The 24,275-nt window shown below is 36.8% G+C and overlaps 1 protein-coding gene across 1 annotated transcript in view; it reads right to left on the reverse strand.

The window, feature by feature from the left end:
- LOC106868442 (uncharacterized) overlaps positions 1-18,885 on the reverse strand; it is a 19,594-nt gene extending 709 nt beyond the window's left edge. Inside the window, exons 1-3 of the mRNA XM_014913723.3 lie at positions 18,010-18,885; positions 1,282-1,419; positions 1-124 (exon numbers count right to left, since the gene is read on the reverse strand). The exon at positions 1-124 is cut by the window's left edge and continues 709 nt beyond it. Coding sequence (XP_014769209.1) covers positions 1-124; positions 1,282-1,419; positions 18,010-18,238 — 491 coding nt within the window. The 5' untranslated portion in view covers positions 18,239-18,885. The remainder of the gene's footprint in view (positions 125-1,281; positions 1,420-18,009) is intronic.
- Positions 18,886-24,275: the final 5,390 nt, after the last annotated feature.

Here is a 24,275-nt window from a genome sequence, read left to right on the forward strand (position 1 = left end):
CCAGCAATTATGCAAAACCCAACAGGATAACCAAGTCGAATTTCAATATCAGTGTAACTATTTTTCTGTTGGGCTACTTGGTACATAGCGATGAAGATGAACACAGACATCAAAATAAACAAACCTGAAAAATAAAAATATTATGGAACTGGATAAAATATGTAAAAGAAATTATTCTTTTTCACCAATAATGACTAAAAAAAAAGAATATATTGTCATTTAAGTTACCACTTTTTATTAAACAGCAATTATTAATAAATAGAAATAAATTGCTTAATTTAGTATAAGGATTTTTCTCAAATTTAATCACAATAGGATTTTCAAGTCAAGGAAGGGGAGTGCATATGACATTTGCAAGACCTCCTAGCAGGTTGAAGTTAATGTAAAGGTTGATGTCCAACCTTTACATGTACAGGTCAATGTTTGAAGGGAAAACGGTTCGCGGGGACAGAGCCAAGGATCTGGCTTGAATGTAATTGAATTGTACTGTTTCACTAATCCTGGAGGAAGGAAAGGCAAAATCGACTTGGTCAGGTTCGAACTCAGAACTAAAGGAATAATGCTGTAATTGCTTCCATTTGAGGATTTTATAAAAATAAATTAGTGTGTAACTTTTTAAAAGCCTGACTGAGAGAAGATGTGTGCGCTTGCAACTACACACAAGACGAATGAGACGCAACTTGGTAGAAACAATGATTCTTTGCTAGTTAGACCCTTATCTTCTTGTTATAATTCTGGAGTAAGGTTACTAAATATTTTTTATATAGTAATAAGTAAATTAAGCAAAATTATATTGATGAGTTTAATGAAAGTTTTATAAAAATTCATAACCGTATTTGATGACATAAAAGACGCGTGGGCATATTAGAGGCATTCAGAGACGGACTGAGCCGTCAGTCAATCGGGCACTGCCCGAGGGTCCGGAGCTCTGAGGGGCTCGCACTCTAAATGTTAACTCTACTAGAACACACATTCAAAGGGGCCCAGTAAACAGTTATGCCCGAGGACCCTTAATATTCTCAGTCCTTCCCTCGTGGCATCCCATTCTCAATAGTGCATATACAGGAAGAAGAACGCCCGGGACAAAATTATGGAAGATCCAGCTTCGCATATAGGACACGGGGTTAATTTTTGGAGACATTTGGTGTGTGTGTGTGGGGGGGGGGGGAATATTTCGTTATATATACCATCAAATACGGGATATTGTAAAAACTGTAAAAAGGATTTAAAACTCAAATTGGTGTTAATACTTTCCTATGGAAAGAGAAAAGTGGTAGTTACCTGAAGAGCCAAGCATATACATCGACTGAGCTCTGATGATTTGCTTTGGACAACAGAAATAGATCAGTTGAAGAAATGTGGCTATAAGGCAAAGTCCAGCCGCAAACATGGCGAAAACTCGACAAACAAAGAACCATTCTGCAATGAAAAAGCAATAGTCCTTTATGAAAAAAAAAATAATAAATCAACGAAAATGTAATTTTGATAAATTCTCCTGAAACAGTTGTCTGTCCAGAAATTAAAAATACGATGAAAATTTATTAATTGATTTACATTTGTACTCACGCTGTTATCGATTCGTTACATATTTGAAACTTAATTCTGGTGGCATACACTTTCTGGTGTATAAATAAACTTTTGACAAACCGATTCTGTGACAGTTCCAGACTCCGTTTAGATCCATTTCATAGGTCGATCACATTCCCTTTCCCCAGATGTTCATTTATACATTTATATTTCTACCTTATCTATATTAAATCAAAAATTATTTTTCCCATATGAGAAATCTCACACCGCTTGACAACCGGTGTTTGTTTACGATCCCGAACTTAGCAGTTCGGTAAAAGAAAACGATAGAATAATTAGCAGACTTTTAAAAATAAGTGCTGGAGTCGATTTGTTCGCTTAAAACCCGTCAAGGCGATGGCTACCGTCCAACGATGTAAGACATATGTATGCATGAGTGCCATCCATAAAGGTCGTCTGATATGCGAGAATTAACAACTAAAACTCAGTCATATCACACGCTACCAATTTAAATTAAGGAAGAACACTTTTGATAAAAAGACACGATGGTCACAACCAGTGTTTTGTTTCATCATATACTTGCTTTACCTAGGGCTTATATTAATTATATACAGATTAACTTTTGAAGAAAAGCAACAAAACTTCAATAGGTTATAGCAGTATGTACGTTTCGTACAAACTTCATTTATTTATGTAGTGAGAACACCACATAACATGTGCAATGAAAATGTACTCCTCAGCTGCATAATGGAAGTTCATTTTAACGATAGACATACATACAGATTAAACATATATCAACAACAGATTGAAAAGAATATAATCATTGTTAGAAGAGTATAAACTAGATTTTATCAGTCAATATATGTTTCGTTTAATAAAAGAAATGCAATAGAACCAGTGCATGTTGTATTTACTTGGCATTCGTCGGTTAAGACGATGTGGGTTCCAGCTGATCCGATCAACAGAACAGCCTGCTCGTAAAATTAAAATTAAGGTGCAAATGGCTGAGCACTCCACACACACACACATGCGCCCTTAAAGTAGTTCTCGGGGAGATTCAGGATGACATAGAATGTGATAAAGCTAGCCCTTTGAAATACAGCTACTACACATTTTTACCAGCTGAGTGGATTGGAACAATGCGAAATAAAGTATCTTGCTCAAGAATACGACATGCCGCCGGAAATCGAACTAACGACCTTACGATCATAAGGCGAATGCCGCAATCGCTAAGCCACGCGCCTTCATCAGTGCATGTTGTATTAATAACATAATGACTCGCTTAAGACACAACAATAATAATGTGTCTCACACAAATATAAGAAAAATATAACAAAGAATTCATTGCTCGACTTATCAAAATCGAATGTATGCTCGACGTAGAACAATGATAATTACAATTAAGAATATAGCAACGTTTGAACACAAAACTGCGAATCGGTAGAGAAATAAGCCTGCGAAGCTGATACCGTTTTGAAGGCGGTTTCTAAGGACCGATATCTACGGGTTTGTGATGTTTGGACACTTGAGAAGTTTGGAAACATCGCAAAAGGAACCTCCGTCGGTGAAGATAATTGGACAATATCTCAAACATCTGTTTTAGGGTTGATTCAGAATGAAAAATTAGGTAAAGCCCACGGTTTCTTGCTCCTCGAAGTAAGGCTTGACCCGATCCTCGATGTTCTTGAGTTACCTGATAAGTTATAACAGAGAGGAGTAATTTTTCCCAAAAAAAAAATCTATTAAACAATTCAATATTAAAAAAACGTAATTCATACCATCCAGAAAAATAAATATACTATAAATAAATAGTATTATGATTGTTTATGGACTTTATTGTTTTTTAGAATGAGGTTTTTATAGTATATTTATTTTTCTGGATAGTATGAATTACGTTTTTCATTATTGAATTGTTTAATAGAGGTTTTTTTTTTGTCTCTAAATTATATACATATATTATATATTGTGAAATTTGATTTAGAATTACTAAGTTGAATTTTTCCCTGTAAGTTATGGATTTATATTCCCTACTATTATCTATATATATATATATATATATACAACGGGCTTCTTTCAGTTTCCGTCTACCAAATCCACTCACAAGGCTTTGAGGCTTTGGTCGGCCTGAGGTTATAGTAGAAGACATTTGCTCAAGGTGCCACGCAGTGGGACTGAACCCGGAACCATGTGGTTGGGAAGCAAGTTACTTACCACACAGCCACTCCTATATATTATATATATATATATATATATATATATATATATATATATATATATATATATATATATATATATATATATATATATATATATATATAAATGGAGCTTGTACGAAACGTACGTACTGCTATAACCTATTGAATTTTTGTTGCTTATCTTCAATTATATATATATATATATATATATATATATATATATATATATATATATATATATATATATATATATGTCACGTGATGGACCAGACTATTAGACGTTGTTACACATCGCTAATCACAATACGGTTTGCATCGTTTTAGCTTCCGAATGATGCTATCCCGCTGGCTAGGTGAGCAGGCCAACAATCCACCCACCCCCCGATCGGAAGGCAAGGATGTCGCAGAGTTATCCATTTACAGCCGAGTAGACTGGAGCCAGATGAAACGAAGGTTTTTGCTCAAGAACACAACGTTCTGCTCAGTCCAGGAATAGAACCCACGATAGCTAGATCGGGAGTGTAACACCCTAGCCATTAGGCTACAATATATACTCAATTTCGGGTTGTGTCATCGCTTAATTATTCTCTTAATGACAAGCAGCATGGATATGGCTTTTCAGTCCTGCCAAAGACATTTCACTCTTTTGCACAGATGTGGCAATGATGGGCGCCTCTTGCAGTCAGTGTTATAATATTGTTTTGTTGGACCTTCATATGGTGTTTCAGTCCGCCTCCTAACACACATTCTTTTCCACTCTCCCACCAAGCAGATATGTTGTATAGTGCATAATTAACAACTTCCCTCTGTGTTTGTATGCGGATAGAAGGTGGGTCGTTCTCTGATGGCTTTTAAGGCCTGCTTCACTTAGACAGACGCCCACACTTGTCACATGTTAAAGTGTGTTGTGCGCCAACATAGTCAAGCAAATTCATATCATGAGCCTTGTGGATGTCTCTCCTGAGCGGTTCATGCTCGATACGATTTTGTTCGAATTTCCCCTTCCCATCATGAACTTCTTTTCTCCACGAGGAACGATCTAGAGTGAGGTTTTACCCATTAAATTTCCAAGATTTTTATCTTCTCCAGTATATTCTCGACGCAGCCCTTCTACCTTTATTTCAGTTTGTGGCCTTTTACTCTGGTCCAATTCACCATACAGAAATTGTTTATGGATTCGATCATCATCCATTTTGACCAATCCGTCGTAATCATTGCTGAAGCACTAGAAACTCTATACTGGTTAACTGACTGCATTTGAGGACTTCGACGTCACTCCGTATACGATGGAGACGCTGTTAGTAAAAACTATCTAGGGTTTTGATATGTCTTAAGTACATAACCCAAGTCTCACATGCATAAACCAACGAAGACAAAGCACAAGTATTTAGACCTTCAGCTTTGTCTCAATTGAAGCTCCCTGCTGGTACATTTTTTCTGCCCTTTTAAAGCCTAGCCAGGCTCATGGGCCCGGTTTCCCGGTTTCTATAGCGTTTGTGTCCCCCCCCCCCAGCTGGACGGGACGCCAGTCCATCGCAGCGTTACTCAAGAAACAGGAAGAAAGAGTGAGAGAAAGTTGAGGCGAAAGAATACAACAGGGGTCGCCACCAACCCCTGACGTCTATTCAGTTGAATACAGTTACTGCTGTGGCGGTGTATATGGTATTAATCCCTGTTAGTTCTGACATTTCCGATTAACTAGACTGTTCATAAACACGCGTGTTGCTTATTTTTTCAATTAGCGAAAAATTGTTACAAACACAGATACGCACAGCGTAATTTATTATATAAACAATATATGCGTATGAATTACCATTTTTCTGTAATTTTGTCTGCTTCAAAAGAAAACAAACCAAAAAACCGGATGAAATATGTCAACAGGGAATAACACTTTTCTCACCAGCAAAAAATTATTGTTTACAAAACAGCAGTAACTGTATTCAGCTGAATAGACGTCAGTGATTGGTTGAAATTACAAAAATACGACAACTTTAACATGAAATAACTTGCGATGTACAATTTTTTGTTAAGAAGGCTAAGAGAAAAAGTTGTTTTATATGGCATATTCTACCAGTGTCCAAAGTTTGAAAGTGTTTCGTTAAGAAAACAAGTGTTGCCCGTCAAACCAAAAAGATCCACAAAATGCACTGCAAGCCGTCGAGGAGTTTTAAAAAATGCTGCACCTCACCCTGGAGGGGAGCAAATAAGATCACAATCGTCAGCATACAGGAATTCGTGTAATATCGATGAGAACAGCCTTATTTGACAGTAGAACGTCTAGTTCAGTATCTGATGGAGACCCTGTACACGACGCGAAAACCATAGCGAAGTATTAATGCAAACAGAGGTGGCACTAGTATATCCCCTTGCTTAACATCATTTAGCATCCATCCATCCATCCATCCATACATACATACATACAAACACAAGGGCGCTAGTAGTTGTAACCTAATTGCTTAGGTTTCTTGATATCTAAACTAAAAATAATTACATAAATTCACTCTATTTAGATTAAATAAATGGCTTTGAAAAAATGCTGACAATTTTCAGGTCACTGGGAATGTTGATTCACCCAGAATTTCTGCATTCAAACCATCCAGAAGATGACTCATGTTGAGCTTCATAAAAATACACAAAAGGAATAATAATAATAATGATGATGATGATGATGATGATGATGATGATGATGATGATGATGATGATGATGACGATGATGATGATGATGATGGTGATGATAATAATAATAATAATAATAATACCAGCAGATGACAACGTTTCTCTAAAAGAAATGGAAAAACTTTCAAAATACAAAGACCTGGAAATAGAGATAACTCGAATGTGGAATCTAAAAACAGAAACAATTCCTATCATAGTAGGTGCCTTAGGTATAATAAAAAAATATTCAGACAAATACATAACAAAAACACCAGGACTTACAAATATATATAACATACAGAAAATTGCACTACTGGGTACTGCACACATTCTACGCAAAACACTTTCAATACAGTAAACATAAGAGCACCACAGCAAACCACAGCACATACCCAAGGCGCACAGAGCTGCGCTCAGTAGTGAAGTGAAAGTACGTTATAAAAATAAAACTACTGAATAATAATAATAATAATAATAATAATAATAATAATAATAATAATAATAATAATAATAATAATAATAATAATAATGATAATAATAAATGAACTAATATGGAACCGAGAATAAAGTTTTATTCCTACATTTTTTAAAATGTGTTTGTTATATTTTCTTGGAAAATATTGTGCTAATTTACATAATTATTCTAAATGAATAATGTTTTTAATCAGTAACTTTTTCCAATGTCTATTACACTGCTTGGGGGTATACAATACTCCTAGTTTTTTTGACATCCGCTGAAAAGAACAAATCTCAGAAACAATCATTAAAGTCTGTTACTTTCTCCTTGAGAAGATATTCCTGTATGATGTAAAATTTCAGGAAACCTACCGGTAAAACTATATCTTGTGGCCTGCAGCTTGGAGCATGTTGCTGAGATCCTCTTCGGTCATGACTGACCATGGGATTGCACCTAGAAAGTTACCCTCCCAGGCATAAGTCCGGGCAAGGTTGTTTAATGGAAGACCAGCAGTCGCCCATGCAAACCGGCCTCCGCTCTTCACGCCACCAGTGTTATCCAAGGGAAAGGCAAAGGGGCCGATACAGCTTGGCACCTGTGACGTCGCAACTCATTTCTACAGCTGAATGAACTGGAGCAACGTGGAATAAAGTGTCTTGCTCAAGAACACAACACACAGCCCGGTCCGGGATTTGAACTCACAACCTCACGATCGTAAGCTCGACGCTCTAACCATTGAGCCATGCGCCTTCACAGAGCATGTATACTTTTATATATATATATATATATGTGTGTGTGTGTGTGTGTGTGTGTGTGTGTGTGTGTGTATATATAAGTATATATATATATATATATATATATATATATATATATATATATATATATATGTATATATGTATATGTATATGTATATATATATATATATATATATATATATATATATATATATATATATATATATATATATATATATATTATCTTTTGCTCGTTTCAGTCATTAGACTACGGACATGCTGGGGCACCGCCTTGAAGAATTTTTTAGTTGACTGTATCGACCCCAATACTAATTTTTTTTAAAGCCTCTTATCTATTCTATCGGTGTCTTTACCGAATCGCTAATGTTACGGAGACGTAATCACACCAGCACCGGATATCAAACGGTGGCGGGGGTGGGGGGAACAAACATGTCACAAACACACGCACACACATATATACATACGTACGTATTATACGACGGGCTTCTTTCAGTTTCCGTCAACCAAATTCACTCACAAGGCTTTGGTCGGCCCGAGGCAATAGTAAGAGACACTTGGCCAAGGTACCAAGCAGTGGACTGAACCCGGAACCATGTCGTTGGGAAGCAAGCTTACCACACAGCCACGTCTGCGCCTACGTATGCACATATATGCATGCATGTAAAAATGTTTTCATGGTTGAGGGTATTGGAAGATAAAGGAATCTTTTGGTCTGATCTCTGCAACATCCGTGCATTAAGGTCATGTTATAGCCGCGCATGAAGGTTACGCCAAAAGTTCAGTGCAGGAGATATGACATGTCACAATCAAAACAATAGCTATGCAAGGTGAATGCTGCACCCAAATTCTGGGCTGTTTTTGCCCGGTGGTTGCGTGAAATAGCTATATGAGCAGCTATTATCTTAATTAGCCAAGACGTAGTGTCTTTTTGGTGTTGTGTGTAGAATTTTAGTGAATGATTCATTCTCTTATACAATCTCGCAAATGTGGACAATTATTCAACTTGTATGAGAAAAAGTGGTGGGGCTTAGGTTTATAAGGAGGTGAAATTTGTTTTAAACGAAGTAATGTTTTAAAAGAATATCTGAATGAAGATAGAAAAGTAAAAACAAGGCAAATACAATGAATTCATGAGGAGTTAAAGTATGTAAGTTATGTTATTTGGATATCAGCATTTAGAGATGGATTTCTGATATTGGCTTGAATACCAACTAATCACAGCTGCAGCAATGTCCTTGCTTACATTCTCGGGTAGAAACAAGATCATATTCCCTTTCATCATGTAACAATGAAAAGCACTCATAGTGAATAGCAAATCGTATACTTTTAATGTTCTATATCCTATTCAATAGTGCTTTGTATTTTTTAATAAATGATATTTTTTATTTATTCGTGTTTGGTCTATGGTATTGTCCGCACATTGATAAAATGGGAAAACTGGGAATTTGGAAGATTTAGCTGTTTGGAAAACTAGGAAATTGGAAGATATACTGAGTATATACCCAAATGTTCACTGAGCAAGATTTGCTTAGTCCTGGGATCCCGTATTTGTTATTGATTAATCGTTCTTCTCATTCACAAGGTTGGTTTGCCCAACATCGTCTTCGCTACATCCACTGCATTTAATAACATATATTATACTTTTTGATGGACAAAGGAATTAATTTTTGTTATTGTAAAAACTTGTTCCATTTTAAATTTACATGATATATCCTCAATGACGTTGGTACATGTTCCGCAACTGAAGCGACCACACTTTTGTAACTGTTGGAGTTGTGTCCGTAGCTGGTAGTTTTGCGCTAGTAAATAGTTTTTATGGAGTATTTTAGTTGTCTTCTGTATTTGATTACTTTGCATGACTTGAGCGATTTTTTCTTCCTTGGGTCTAAGCTCAATAATGGTATGTTCTGATGGATAATGCTGACTGTTTCAGTGTTTCTTGCGTTGTATGTTGTAATTAAAGACAGAATTTGAATGTAACTGAACTGTTTTTGGCTTTTTGTAATTTTTCAATGTCTATTGCTTTGGTACGTTCTGTTCCGTTCCCTTCTAGAGTAGGCAGGTAGTTTCTTTCAAGTAGTGTCTGTTTTAATTTCAGGAGTCATTAATTCTGAATCACGGAGTTGGGCATAAGTACAGGAATGAAATTTGCTTAGGGGTTACAAACCCAAACCCAAGATGTTCAGAGCGTTTTCATTGCCCCACAAATTTTAGGAGGAGCGGTGCTTGCATCCCCTGCACCAATGCATCCATGCACTCCTGCACTCTCTTCCCGAGCCTGTGGGGTCGGAGACAATTGTTCGGATTCTTCTAGTGAGGTTAAATGGAATATGTTTTGGGTAGCAGGAAGTAAATAGTAGGTACTATTTAGAGTCGTTAGTCAATAGCGGATGTTAGTTTCTATGTTCGTATCATTCTTTATAATCAGAATTCTAGGAATGGTAAATGGTTTTGTCTAAATTCCATTGTGAAGTGAATACTGTTGCTGATGCTATTGAGTATGTACTTAAAACCATTGAGTTGATCGAGATTGTATGTCCGCAGAATGAGTCAGTCATCTAAGTAGCATTTCCAATTTTCTATTTGATATTGTTGTAAGTTCATGTCGTACTTTGATTTGGCCTTGTTCAGAGAATTGGAACGCTAGATATTCCATGACGACGTTGGCGTATGTTCGGACGAAATTTGTACCTATCGCGATCCCAGATATTTGTAGATAGCTGTTTCCCCATGAAATTTTAAAAAAAAGTCGTTTTGAAAGATAAAACTTAAACTCTCAGTGATAATTTTTTTAAAAATTTATTTATTCGGTCCGGAATTTCATGTGGGAATCTTCTTAGCCGAAAAGCTACTTCCTCTCCCTTCTGTGCTTCTGTGGGATCGTATTACAAAGTTTCACATCAAATGAAACGACGAAAGCATCCCTGTTTACATTTTTCAGAAAGTGGTTTAATAAGTCTGAGTCATCTCTTTCGTATATATTTTAGAGTTTTAGAGGAGCTTTTAGCTCTATGTCAGTGAAATTGTATTAGTTTTTTTTATGAGGATGCTAGTCTCGACATTTTATTATTATTATTATTATTATTATTCCTCTTTGGCCTACCCCTCATCAACTTTTTCAGATACCATCTGAAAAGGAAAGTAAAGGTTGAGAGAGAAGTGCAGACTTCCAGCAAATTTGTTCTGAATCAACCCTAAAACAGATGGTCAATGTCGCCGGGCCTACTTTGAGCATGAGCTTTTGAGTTTCCAAGGCTGAGAGAGAGGGGGAGGGGAGAGAGGGGGAGGGGAGAGAGGGGGAGGAGAGAGAGAGGGGGAGGGGGAGGGGAGAGAGGGGGAGAGAGGGGAGAGAGAGGGGGAGAGCAAGATGGGGAGAGGGCTCTTGCCCTAGTGGTCGGGGCGCTTGTATGTTTTTCGTGGGGCCTCCATGAGTTGCCCTGAGTTGCTTGCCTCTTTTAGGCATTTTATTTGTTATATTTTTCATTGTTGTCAACATTTTACACGACACTTTACGTAACCCCACTTTGTCCTTCATGTTTTGTAATGTCCAATCTTATTTCTGTCGGCCCTTGTGGCTAATAAAGAAAGGATTATTATTATTATTATTATTATTATTATTATTATTATTATTATTTGGTTAACGATGCACAGCTGCATCTGATATATTATTTGGTTGTTGTTTTTCACAATTTTATAATGGGTATTGTCTAAAAATAAAGTTAATGTGACATTTTATATTGTTCTATATTCATGATAATTAAAGCACTTATTTGCCTCTTTTATAACAGTGTTTTTATTGTTTGACACTTTGCATAAAAGGAAAAGAAAACAACTTCCTATCCAAAATCAAAAGTATTTTTCAAAAATCAAAAATATCAACAAGGTTATGGCAGAAAGATAACAGTTTACTGAAAGTGGCCGTCCTCAGCTTCAAGACGGCTCTGGAACACGGCGCATGCGTTCTTCACTGTTTCCCTGAGAAAATCTTCGAACACCTCCTTTATCTTGGCCCACCAGCTCGGCCTTGGTATTGCAGACAGAGCGGTTAGTGTCTTTCTCAACTTCACTCCACACATGGCAATCCATGGGATTACAATCGGGAGAATAAGGAGGCTAGAAATTGGGGCTGGTGAAGTCGTAGGAATGCTCCGACAACCACTTCTGGCTCTTTCTGGAAGTATGGCAAGCAGCTGAATTCTACTGCCACACATATGGCCTTTGTGTAGCAATCTCCTCCAGCCAGGGTTTGACCACTGTCTCCAGACGCTTCACATAGCCGTCTAAATTAAGCCTAAGATCTGGTTCATCCCTTACTGGATGAATCCTGGTGTGCGGATGCAGCCAGAATGCATGGTGTGTCTCTTTTTCGTAGTCTGCGGTGCAGAAGTCCATACCATATCTTATTTATTTACTGCTTACAAGGGGCTAAACATAGAGGGGACAAACAATGACAGACAAAGGGATTAAGTCGATTACATCGTAACTGGTACTTAATTTATCGACCCCGAAAGGATGAAAGGCAAAGTTGACCTCGGTGGAATTTGAACTCAGAACGTAGCGGTAGACGAAATACCTATTTCTTTACTGCCCACAAGGGGTTATACACAGAGGGGACAAACAAGGACAGACAAACAGATTAAGTCGATTATATCGACCCCAGTGCGTAACTGGTACTTATTTAATCGACCCCGAAAGGATGAAAGGCAAAGTCGACCTCGGCGGAATTTGAACTCAGAACGTAACGGCAGACGAAATACCGTCAAGCATTTCGCCCGACATGCTAACGTTTCTGCCAGCTCGCCGCCTTTCCATACCATATCTTACTGCCTTTATAGTATTTAGAAAGCATTGAACAGCAGTCACGATGTCGGTATTTTGATAACCTGCGCGAATCATCGTGATACGGGTAACACTTTTCCAATATTCAGATGACTTTCATGTCACCTAACTTTTTCTCAACTAAAACTTTAATCGTCATACTCTCCAACACCACTGACTGTTCACCACGACCTGGTCTTGAAAAAAGATAAAAGAGACATAAAAAGAATCGTCACATTCAGCCTGAACACTCGATAGTTTTCCATTCTGTTGGACTTCGGTTTCGGAAATGGAAGTTCATTGTATGGAAACGTAAATATAATCTCACAAAATATGTCTAGTATTTCGTTTCTTCCTTTTGTTTGGTTGTAGTAGCTTTTGTTTTAAGCTATAGATTGGTCGTTGTTATCTTTATCGATTAGTTTCTCCGTTAACCTTAATTTTCTGCAGAAGTTTGAAATGTCATCTTCTACTTCACTAAGGTTAGCATACTGTAGTATGCCAACATGTATGTGTGTGTGTGTACATATATATATATATATATATATATATATATATATATATATATATATATATATATATATATATATATATATATGGGAGAATATACAAATAATAACAACAGACGAGGACAGGTGGTGTAAATAACAAAAGTATATATTAGTATGACGCTCGGGAATACGGAAAGTCTTTGACGTTTCGAGCTACGCTCTTCAACAGAAAGAATACGGAGACAAGGAGAAAAACACGGAGAAAAAAAATTGAATAGTGTTCAGTCAACGGTCAATCATAATAATAAACAGAAACTTACAGCTGTTTCGGCCTAGCGTTGGCATGCCCCATTCTATCCGAATAGCTCCTGCCGGAGTAATTAGCAGATGAAATGCTGAAATGGGGGTACATGCATGATTCGCTAGGCCTCTTCAGAGATTCACAATGGTATATATATATATATATGCATACACACACACCAAAATACATAAACACATACACACACATATGTACATATATATACACGTGCTTGTGTATGCATGTATATATGTGTGTGTGTGCGCGTGCGTACGTGATTAGCCGTCACTCAGAAGACTTGGTTGTTTGTGCGACGCTTTCGCAAATAGTTTAAGAGTCTATGTAGTCGCGAGCAGACATTGACCCTCCACCACCACCACCTCTCATCCTTCCTACCCTTGAAGCAGCGGAACATCGAGGATGTGGTTGCCGGAGGCAGAGAGAATTGCACCAACACTCGGCTGGTGCTCATTTTTAATCTGAACCGACTGGAGATGCACCACCATGTCAAGGATTCGAACCTACAACTTTAAGATCGTGAGCCCAATACCCTAGGCATCAAGCCACTACCATTACTACACTGATACACGCAAACACAAATATACATACATGCATACATATATATATATATATATATATATATATATATATGTAATGCAAGAGAGTTAGGGGTTGAGGATTCAACCCACTAAGGGATAGTATCTATCCAATATACTGCTGGGAGGGTACCCAATTATTGTTACACTAGTGTTATACCAAGTGTAATAAGTGAGTGCGGGTAAAAGGGGGGTTATTTTACCCTAAATTTATATAGCAATTAGAAAATGGAGGAGAATATGCGGTACTCAACGACTTGCAGACAGTGTATTCCGTTGAATTAATTAACTTATTTTGTAACTAAAATGGCAAAAACCACAACATACAAATGCTTATGACATACCATGTTATATTAACAATCGAGGTTACAAATAAACAGTACATTAGGAATTTGAGAATAAACAGAAACTTACAGCTGTTTCGGCCTAGCGTTGGCATGCCCCATTCTATCCGAATAGCTCCTGCCGGAGTAATTAGCAGATGAAATGCTGAAATGGGGGTACATGCATGATTCGCTAGGCCTCTTCAGAGATTCACAAAAATTCAACACAAATATAAAGTAAAAAATAAAAATAAAATAGAAATAAAAATAAGAATACAGTAAAAATAAAATAAATGAAAAATGAGAATATAAAGAATATAAGGCACATAAAAAGCCTACAAACAGTATATAAGGTCATACAAATAGTTATAGACACTCCAATACACATGTCTGTGTCTGTGTGCATAACCATACTTGGATATCAAAGGATTCAAAAGCATATATATACGTGAGTACATATGTGTGTATATATCTATCTATCCCCTCACACATACGTACACACATACATATATGTATACACAGACATTCCCATACGTACATGGTCCCTGGCACCAACGTTATTCGTTGTGTTTTGAAGGCTGTTTATGTTCAGCAAAAATTTTTTAAAAAACATAAACAGCCTTCAAAACACAACGAATAACGAAGGACTGCTGCAATAATTGTGTGAATCTAAGAGGAGAATATGTTGAATAAAATCATAATTAAATGATCCACTTGTATTTTCTTTTACCCAAAGCCAGGAACTTCTCAGCCCTCACTCGTAATACGAAATGAACTGGCCGAATCGCTAGAGCGTCGGAAAAATGCTTTGCAGCATTTGTTACGGCTTTTTACGTTCTGAGTTCAAATCCCTCCGAGGTCAACTTTGCCTTGCATCCCGCCGTCGTCGATAAAATAAAATCCAGTCGAGTAAGTCAGTGGTTTCGAGTAACCTCCCCTTCTCAAAATTGTTATGGTTGTGCCTAAATTAGAAACCAATAATCCATTCCGTTAAAGCCCAAGACCTGGAATTTTGGGTGAGGAACTAGTCAGTTACATCGAACTAGTCAATTACATCAAGCACTGGTGCTTGACTGGTATTTGCTTCATCGATCCCAAAAGAATGAAACGCAAAGTCGACTTCGGAGGAATTTGAACTCAGAACGTAAAGACGTTCGAAATACGACTAAGCATGCATTTTGTCCGGAGTGTTAACGATCCTGCCACTTTTAAATTTGAAACCGAAAATGGTTTCAGATTTTGGCACAAGGCCAGAATTTTTTGAGAGGAGGGGGAAGTCGATTACAACGACCACAGCTCTTCACTGGTATTGATTTCATCGACCTCGGCAGAATTTGAAGACAGTATGTAAAGACAGACAGAATACCGATAACTAAAGGCAACGAACTGGCAGAAACGTTCGCACGCCGGGCGAGTGCTTACCGGTATTTCGTCTGCCGCTACGTTCTGAGTTCAAATTCCGCCGAGGTCGACTTTGCCTTTCATCCTTTCGGGGTCGATAAATTAAGTACCATTTGCATACTGGGGTTAATCTAATCGACTGGCCCCCACTCCCCAAAAATTTCGGGCTTTGTGCCTAGCGTAGAAGAGGAATGCCGGTAAGTACTTTTTCCGGCGTGCTAACGGTTCTGCCAGCTCGCTTCCTTTAAATTAGAAAACTATGGGGAGGTAATTATGCTTTTTTTTATTTTCTTTATAATTTGATATTTTATACTTTTAATGTTTTTTTCCTTCCCTATCTTCCTGTAAAAATACGTTGTTAATAAAATGTTTCAAAATGTTAATAACAATAATAATAATCCTTTCTACGAAAGGCACAAGGCCTGAAATTTCAAGGGACGGGGACTAGTCGAGTATATCCACCCCAGTGTTTCACTGGTATTTAATTTATCAAGCCCGAATGGATGAAAGGCAAAGTCGACCTCGGCGATATTTGAGCTCAGAACGTAAAGACGAACGAAATGCCGCTAAGCATTTTTCCGGGCGTGCTAACGATTCTGTCGGTTCGCCGCTTTAATAATAATACTAATGATTTGTTTTTATTAACCACAAAGGGTTTACATAAAAGAAAAGAATTATAGACAACACAGGACAAATACAAGGTGGGAATAATAATAATAATAATCTTTTCAACTGAAGGCACAAGGCCTGAAATTTGTGTGGAGGAGACAAGTCGATTAAATCGACTCCCAGTATGTCTCTGGTACTTAATTTATCGATCTTCAGTATCTCACTGGTTCTTAAGTTATCGACCCCGAAAGGATGAATGGCAAAGTCGACCTTGGTGGAATTTGAACTCAGAACGTCAAGATGGACAAATTATAATAATGATGATAATGATAATAACAATAATAATCTTTTCTACTGAAATTTTTTTGTGTGGGGGCGAGGCAGTTGATTAGATCGCTCCAGTACGCAACTGGTACTTAATTTATCGACCTCGAAAGGATGAAAGGCAAAGTCGACCTCGGCGGAATTTGAACTCAGGACGTCAAGGCGGACGAAATGCCGCTTAGCATTTTGCCCGGTGTACTAACGATTCTGCCAGCTTGCCACCTTAATAATAATAATAATAATAATAATAATAATAATAATAATAATAATAATAATAATAATAATAATAATAATAATAATAATAATAATAATAATGATGATGATGATGATGATGATGATGATGATGACGATGATGATGATGATGATGATGATGATGATGATGATGATGACAGAGTGATAGATGGAAATAGGCCAAACATTATATTGAAGGATTTGAGACAAAACTCATACCTCTTCATTAATATGACTGTCTCAATCGATATAGATATATATCAAGACCTACCAAAAATGAGCAAGTATAAAGATCTTGAAATAGAAATTGGCAAAATGTGGAACCTCAAGACTAAAACAATACCTGTTGTGATAGGTGCTCTAGGAATGATAGCAAAAGAGGCTGGTTGCTACTTATCCCAGATACCTGGAAATCCAAAAATGGAAGAAATTACAACCTAAACAAAACAACCCACAAATACAAGACACACACTATACAGCATTTACCCAGTGAAATAAACTTCCACCAGCAAGCGTGAAAACCAAAGCATTACACACTCAACACAGTACAAGGAGTAATACAACAAAAGTCCGCACAACACCTCAAGAGAAAAAAAAAACTAACACAAAACAGTGCCGGGACGAGTTTGCACACCCCTAACAGCGGAGAAGAACACAAAATGCTACACACACCCCACCAACACGGAAGTGTAGCAGGTGATGCAGTAGAAATATGCCTCAAACAAGGCGGTGAGCTGGTAGAAACGTTAGCACGCCGGGCGAAATGCTTAGCGGTATTTCGTCTGCCACTGCGTTCTGAGTTCAAATTCCGCCGAGGTCGACTTTGCCTTTCATCCTTTCGGGGTCGATAAATTAAGTACCAGTTACGCACTGGGGTCGATATAATCGACTTAATCCGTTTGTCTGTCCTTGTTTGTCCCCTCTGTGTGTAGCCCCTTGTGGGCAGTAAAGAAATAGGTATTTCGTCTGCCGCTACGTTCTGAGTTCAAATTCCGCCGAGGTCGACTTTGCCTTTCTTCCTTTCGGGGTCGATAAATTAAGTACCAGTTACGCACTGGGGTCGATATAATCGACTCAATCCGTTTGTCTGTCCTTGTTTGTCCCCCTCTGTGTGTAGCCCCTTGTGGGCAGTAAAGAAATAAGAAATATACCTCAATCTACCAAATATTGAACAGTCATATAATAATAATAATAATAATAACAATAATAATAACAATAACAAACTGTTCTTAACAACTACATAACATTTGATTTTTGCTCACACTTTCTCGAGATCTGAAACAAACTTTTTCAGAAACTTCTATGAGTAAAATACATGTTACGACTTACCTTCACCTCCTTTGATTTTGCTGAATTCTATGACTGTCGTGCATTCAAACTCTTTACACATTGTCAGCGTCATAATCCCTTCTTTCTTTACCCATTTTTCATCATCCTTGAAGGTGATACGCCAGTTTGGTAATGAAATTCCCACAGAGTGCAATGTTGCTGCAGTACAGGTTAATGCCAACGCTATATAACCAAATATATTCATACGTTCTGAGCTTGTTTTCGCCATGGGTTATCTATGTTCGGAATATTACGTATCTGAGGTTCGATGCTTGGAATGAATTAGTTGAAACGAATTCGAAGATATCCAAAATATTTTAGTTAATAATTGATAGCAATAAAACATACATTCAACAAATTCTTAAATAGCTTCCTTAAGTATTAATCGATCTTTTTTTTTTAGCGTTCTTTTCTCTCTTTTCTTGTTCATAAATAAATTTTCCGTGCCGTAAAATTTCACTGGAAAATAAAAGGGAAACTGTCACAGTCTAATGCAATGATAGTATTTTTATCCTAGTCACTTTTGAAAGTTTATCAGTAAATTATTTTAGCACGATCACAGTCATTCACGCGCACATATTCTCTTTCTCTTCCTCTCTACCATCCTCTACAAATTTCCCTTATAAACAATCAAAAACTTTCTCCCTGTCGCGCAAACACAGACACATACAAACACTACATTCACGACGCTCCTATGAGTAAACACTTCCTTTGTAAGAGTATCTGTTAAACAAGCTAAAGAATTTTTAGTACATGACGGACAAAATTCCGGTTCAACAAATTAAAATGCAATTACTAACAGCAAATAGAATGTTTTCCTTTCTCTCTATTGTCTGCTAATTAATCCAAATTACACGGCTACCATCTTGAATAACTTTTTAATAATATCCAAATTAAATATAAAATTATTTTCAATATTCGAATGATTATAAGGGTGGTAGACGGCAAAACAGGAAGAGCCTTGGGATCTATTTTAAAACGGGGGCGCCAGTTTTCATTTATGTTTTATGTAGTGTTTTTGGTACGGAAAGACTTTCAAACTTCGTATACTTATCTATTTTGGGATCTATTTTAAAACGGGGGCGCCAGTTTTCATTTATGTTTTATGTAGTGTTTTTGGTACGGAAAGACTTTCAAACTTCGTATACTTATCTATTTTGTGTTATAGAACAGAAAAATATTTTTGTATTCGAATTTATTTCATGTAAAAAATTGTCTTATTTCGATAATTTCTACTAATCACTGACGTCTATTCAGTTGAAAACAGTTAGCGCTGTAACGGTGTATATCGTATTAATCCCCTAACCCTAACACTAACCCTAATTAGACTGTTAACCGTAACCGTAACCCTAACCCTAACCCTAAAACTAACCCTAACTCGAGAATCCGAACTCTAAAATTGTTACACACATAGATACGCACAGCGTAATTTATTATATAAACAATATATGCGTATAAATTACGATTAAACCGGATGAAATATGTCACAGGGAATAACATTTTTATGACCGCCCAGCAGTAACTCTATTCAGCTGAATAGACGTCAGTGATTGGTTGAAATTACAGAAATACGACAACTTTAACATGGAATAACTTGCGAATTCCTTTTTTTTGTTAAGAAGACTAAGAGTAAAAGATGTTTTATATGACACATTCTACCAGTGTCCCAAGTTTCAAAGTGTTTCGTTAGTGTTTCGTTAAGAAAATACTGGCGCCCCCGTTTTAAAATAGATCCGATATCAGCACTAACACACACACACGCACACACACACACACACACACACACACACACACACACACACGTATGTATGTATGTATACTCTTTTTTTAAAAATCTTTTTACTTGTTTCAGTCTTTTGACTGTGGCTATGCTGGAGCACCGCCTTTAGTCGAGCAAATCGACCCCAGGACTTATTCTTTAGAAGCCTAGTACTTATTCTATCGGTCTCTTTTGCCGAACCGCTAAGTTACGGGGACATAAACACACCAGCATCGATTGTCAAGCGATGTTGGGAGGGACAAACACAGACACACAAACACATACGCACATACATATATATATATATATATATATATATATATATATATATATATATATATATATATATATATACATACATATATACGACGGGCTTCTTTCAGTTTCCATCCACCAAATCCATTCACAAGGCTTTGGTCGGCCCGAGGCTATAGTAGAAGACACTTGCCCAAGATGCCACGCAGTGGGACTGAACCCGGAACCATGTGGTTGGTAAGCAAGCTACTTACCAGACAGCCACTCCTACGCCTATGGTATATATATATATATATATATATATATATATATATATATATATATATATATATATATATATATATATATATATATATATATATATATATATATATATATATATATATATATATATATATATAATACAAAGAATATATATACATGTATACACACATATATGTACATACTTACATCTACATGTGTATATATATGCATATCAGGGTACAGGACGTTAGAACAATGAACTACAGACAACGGAACGAACACATAGGAAAACGGAAACCCACTTGGAATATTCCTTCATCAGCTGTCTCTATTCTAACTAGACGTTTCGATGCTTCTAAATGAAGATATGTTTGATTTGATCACTTTGGAAAAGAGGATACTATGAAATTACCATATGCTCTTCCCTCGGGTAACTCCCTAGTGTCATCCAACAACACCAGAGACCTTGGAGTAATTGTTGATAACAATCTAAGCTGGAGTTCCCACGTAAACAGCAAGATTGATTTGGCCCGCAAGATATGCTCCCGAGTCTGAGAACTTTCCGGTCTAGAGATGCCCACACCATCATCCTTCTCTACTCTACTCTTGCCCGACCCCATCTTGAGTACTGTTGCCTACTGTGGTCTCCCCATACGAAGCAACTCATTATGAAAGAAGAAACACTCCAGAGGTCAATAACAAGAAAGATAGATAGCACGAGAGGCATTGACTATTGGGGCCGACTAAAAAAACTCAATCTCTACTCTCTCCAACGCAACCGGGAGCGCTACATCATTTGTGTGATGTAGAAAATATTCCATCACTATTGCACATATGATGCTGGCATCAATTTTGAAATCCATCCAAGAACTGGCCCCCGTGCTATCCGCCCACTACAAAGATGGAACTCGAGACACATAACAACATTACGTCACAACTACTTTACCTCAACCGGTCCAGCTCTCTTTAATACCATACCAAAATACGTACGTCAAAACGGAAACGGATCCCATAAAATTCAAAAGTTCTCTGGACAAATTTCTTCAAAAAATCCCGGACCAACCTCCTGCACCCGGATATATCTCCAACAATAATCACTCTTTGCTAGAGTGGGCCATGGTGCCCCATATATGACTAAAACTTCACCAGGTGGTGCAATTAAGTTAGACATAGGCTGGGCCTACACTGGCCAAAAGTTATCAAAGTTATCAAAATTATATATACATATATATATATATATATATACATATATATATATATATATATATATATATATATATATATATATATATATATATATATATATACATATATATATATACATACATATATATGTACAAATATATATACACATATATACATGCATACATATATTTATACATATATATATACACATATATATACACAGATATATGCATATATATACATATATATATACATACATATATACATATATATACACTCCTTCACTCCTACTTCTCTTCACTCCTACTTCTCTTCATTCCTACTTCTCTTCACTTCCACTTCTCTTCACCCCTACTCTTTCTCTCCTCTCTCTCACTTTCTTCTCTCTTACTCTCCCCTCTCTCACTCTTACTCTCTCACCCTTACTCTCTTACTCTCTCTCACTCTCTTCTCTCTTCCTCTCTCTCACTCTTTTCTCTCTTCCTCTCTCTCACTCTCACTCTCTTCTCTCTCACTCTCTTTCTCTTCCTCTCTTTCTCCCCCTCCCATGCCCACCTTCCCCCTCTCTTACATCCACCTTCCCCCTTCATCGTCAACCCCCCCCTCATAAGCTCATCCCACCCCACCCCAACACACTCCTACTCTACCTTCCCACTCCACCCCATCCAATTCCTTACACCCCCCACTACCCACATAACCCTACCTCTACCCCCACCCTCAGCCTAACCCACACTCCACCCATGCCTTCCCCACCTCCCAACACCCTCAGATCACACCACGCACACACTACAACTGACCAACTCCTTTCTCCCCTCCCCATTTTCACACATGCATACGTCAAGATCACCAGCATTCTATCTGTCACACACACAGCCCCTCGTTCTTCGATCACCGTTCTTTCTCCCCTTTTGTTATCTCCCCCTTTTCTTAGCTCTCCTGTGTAAAATTTCTAACTTCCGGTCAGCCATAGCTATGATTGACCGTTGACCGAACACTATTCAATTTTTTTTCTCCGTGTTTTTCTCCCTGTCTCCGTATTCTTTCTGTTGAAGAGCGTAGCTCGAAACGTTAAAGACTTTCCGTATTCCCGAGCGTCATACTAATACATCCTTTTGTTGTTTACACCACCTGTCCTCGTCTGTTGTTGTTTTTTCGTACATTCTCCCATATATATACATATACATCGATACATATACATCTATATATATACATATATATATACATATATATATATATATATATATATATATATATATATATATATATATATATATATATATATATATATATATATATAGTTTTAGGGAAAATAACCAAGTTTCAAGAACTCATCGATGAAAATCCACTATATATATATATATTTTATCTATAAAGCTCAATTTAATTTTAATTTTTTATAAATTGATTTTAATTGAGTTTTTACCTGTAATTTGGATTTTGTCCCTAATATTATTATATATATATATATGTGGGGGGGGGGGTGCTTCTATATATGTGAGATAATAGTTTGTGCATTGAAACTGAAAGTATTATCTCACATTACAATAGAGATGTTATTGTTTCACTTTCGACAAGTAATTCTGAAATAGTGTAAGAGATAAGAGATTGCTCCGGGCTCGCATTAGGCAAGAAGTTGAAGGGCCACTTTTCATTGACATAGATGTTTTCCACAGAGAGTCAGCCCTCCCTCCTGTACGGCTCCGTCGCCATCTAGTATCCTTTTAGCGCTCCCTAAACCGCTACTTTCTCACCATTCTCATCATCCACTCAAGTGACTTTGTTACCAACATTGAACAGAGATTGAAGTAACTACCATCAAGATTATGCTGTTAAAGTTGCGACTTTAGCACATATATTTAGTGTTTTTATTCAATCTGTCCATAATATTCTCTTGAGACAAAATTTGGGCAATAGCCTTTAGCTATCAAGTTCTAAAATTCTCCATAGAATTAATAGGTCCTCAAAATAGAAGCGATATAGCATTAATAAGTCCAAAGTCTATTCTGTGATTTTTGTAGACTCTTTTCTTTTAGATTTTATTGGTGTTGTCTATTCTCATTGCATTATCATCAGAAATTTTTTATAAAAGTCTAGATTTTGCGATTGTAATCTATCTTCAGCATTTCCATTGATGTTTATTTCTTCTTTCTCACTAAAACCATTGCACCATAACCCAACACTTTTTCATCTTCTTGCAATAGAAGTTACGAAGTCAGGAATACATAAATAGGATTAGCGTTTTCTTGGTTCTTGGATAAGTATCGAATATCGAGAGCGGGGAATCTAGATTTCATCTAAGTGAAATTTAAGCATTCAAAAAGAAAGATTTTTTTCTAACGCACAAACGCATGCACTCAAATAAACAGCAATAAAGCAAACACAACACACACATACAAACATACATACATACGTATATATATATGTGTGTGTGTGTATACAGTTGAAATTTACAGAAAAACAAAAGACGAAGACAGGTGTATAAACAACAAGCAGGTGTATTAGTTGACGCTCGTGAAGGTGAGAAAGTCTTTTACGTTTCGAGCCTACGCTCTTCAACAGATGGGAACACGAAGAAATAAACAGAGAGAATATGCATACATACACACACACATACATACATACATACATACATACATACATACATACATGCGTATGTATGTATGTATGTATGTATATATGTATATATATATATATGTATTTATATATGTATATATATATATATATATATATATATATATATATATATATATTATATCACACAAAAGAACAATAAGTCAGTAGAAGCATTAATATTTTTCTTTTTATTCTATTCCGTTATTCTATT

Source organism: Octopus bimaculoides, chromosome 5 (assembly GCF_046866305.1).
Source record: "Octopus bimaculoides isolate indiv1 chromosome 5, ASM4686630v1, whole genome shotgun sequence".
Lineage (NCBI taxonomy): Eukaryota > Metazoa > Mollusca > Cephalopoda > Octopoda > Octopodidae > Octopus > Octopus bimaculoides.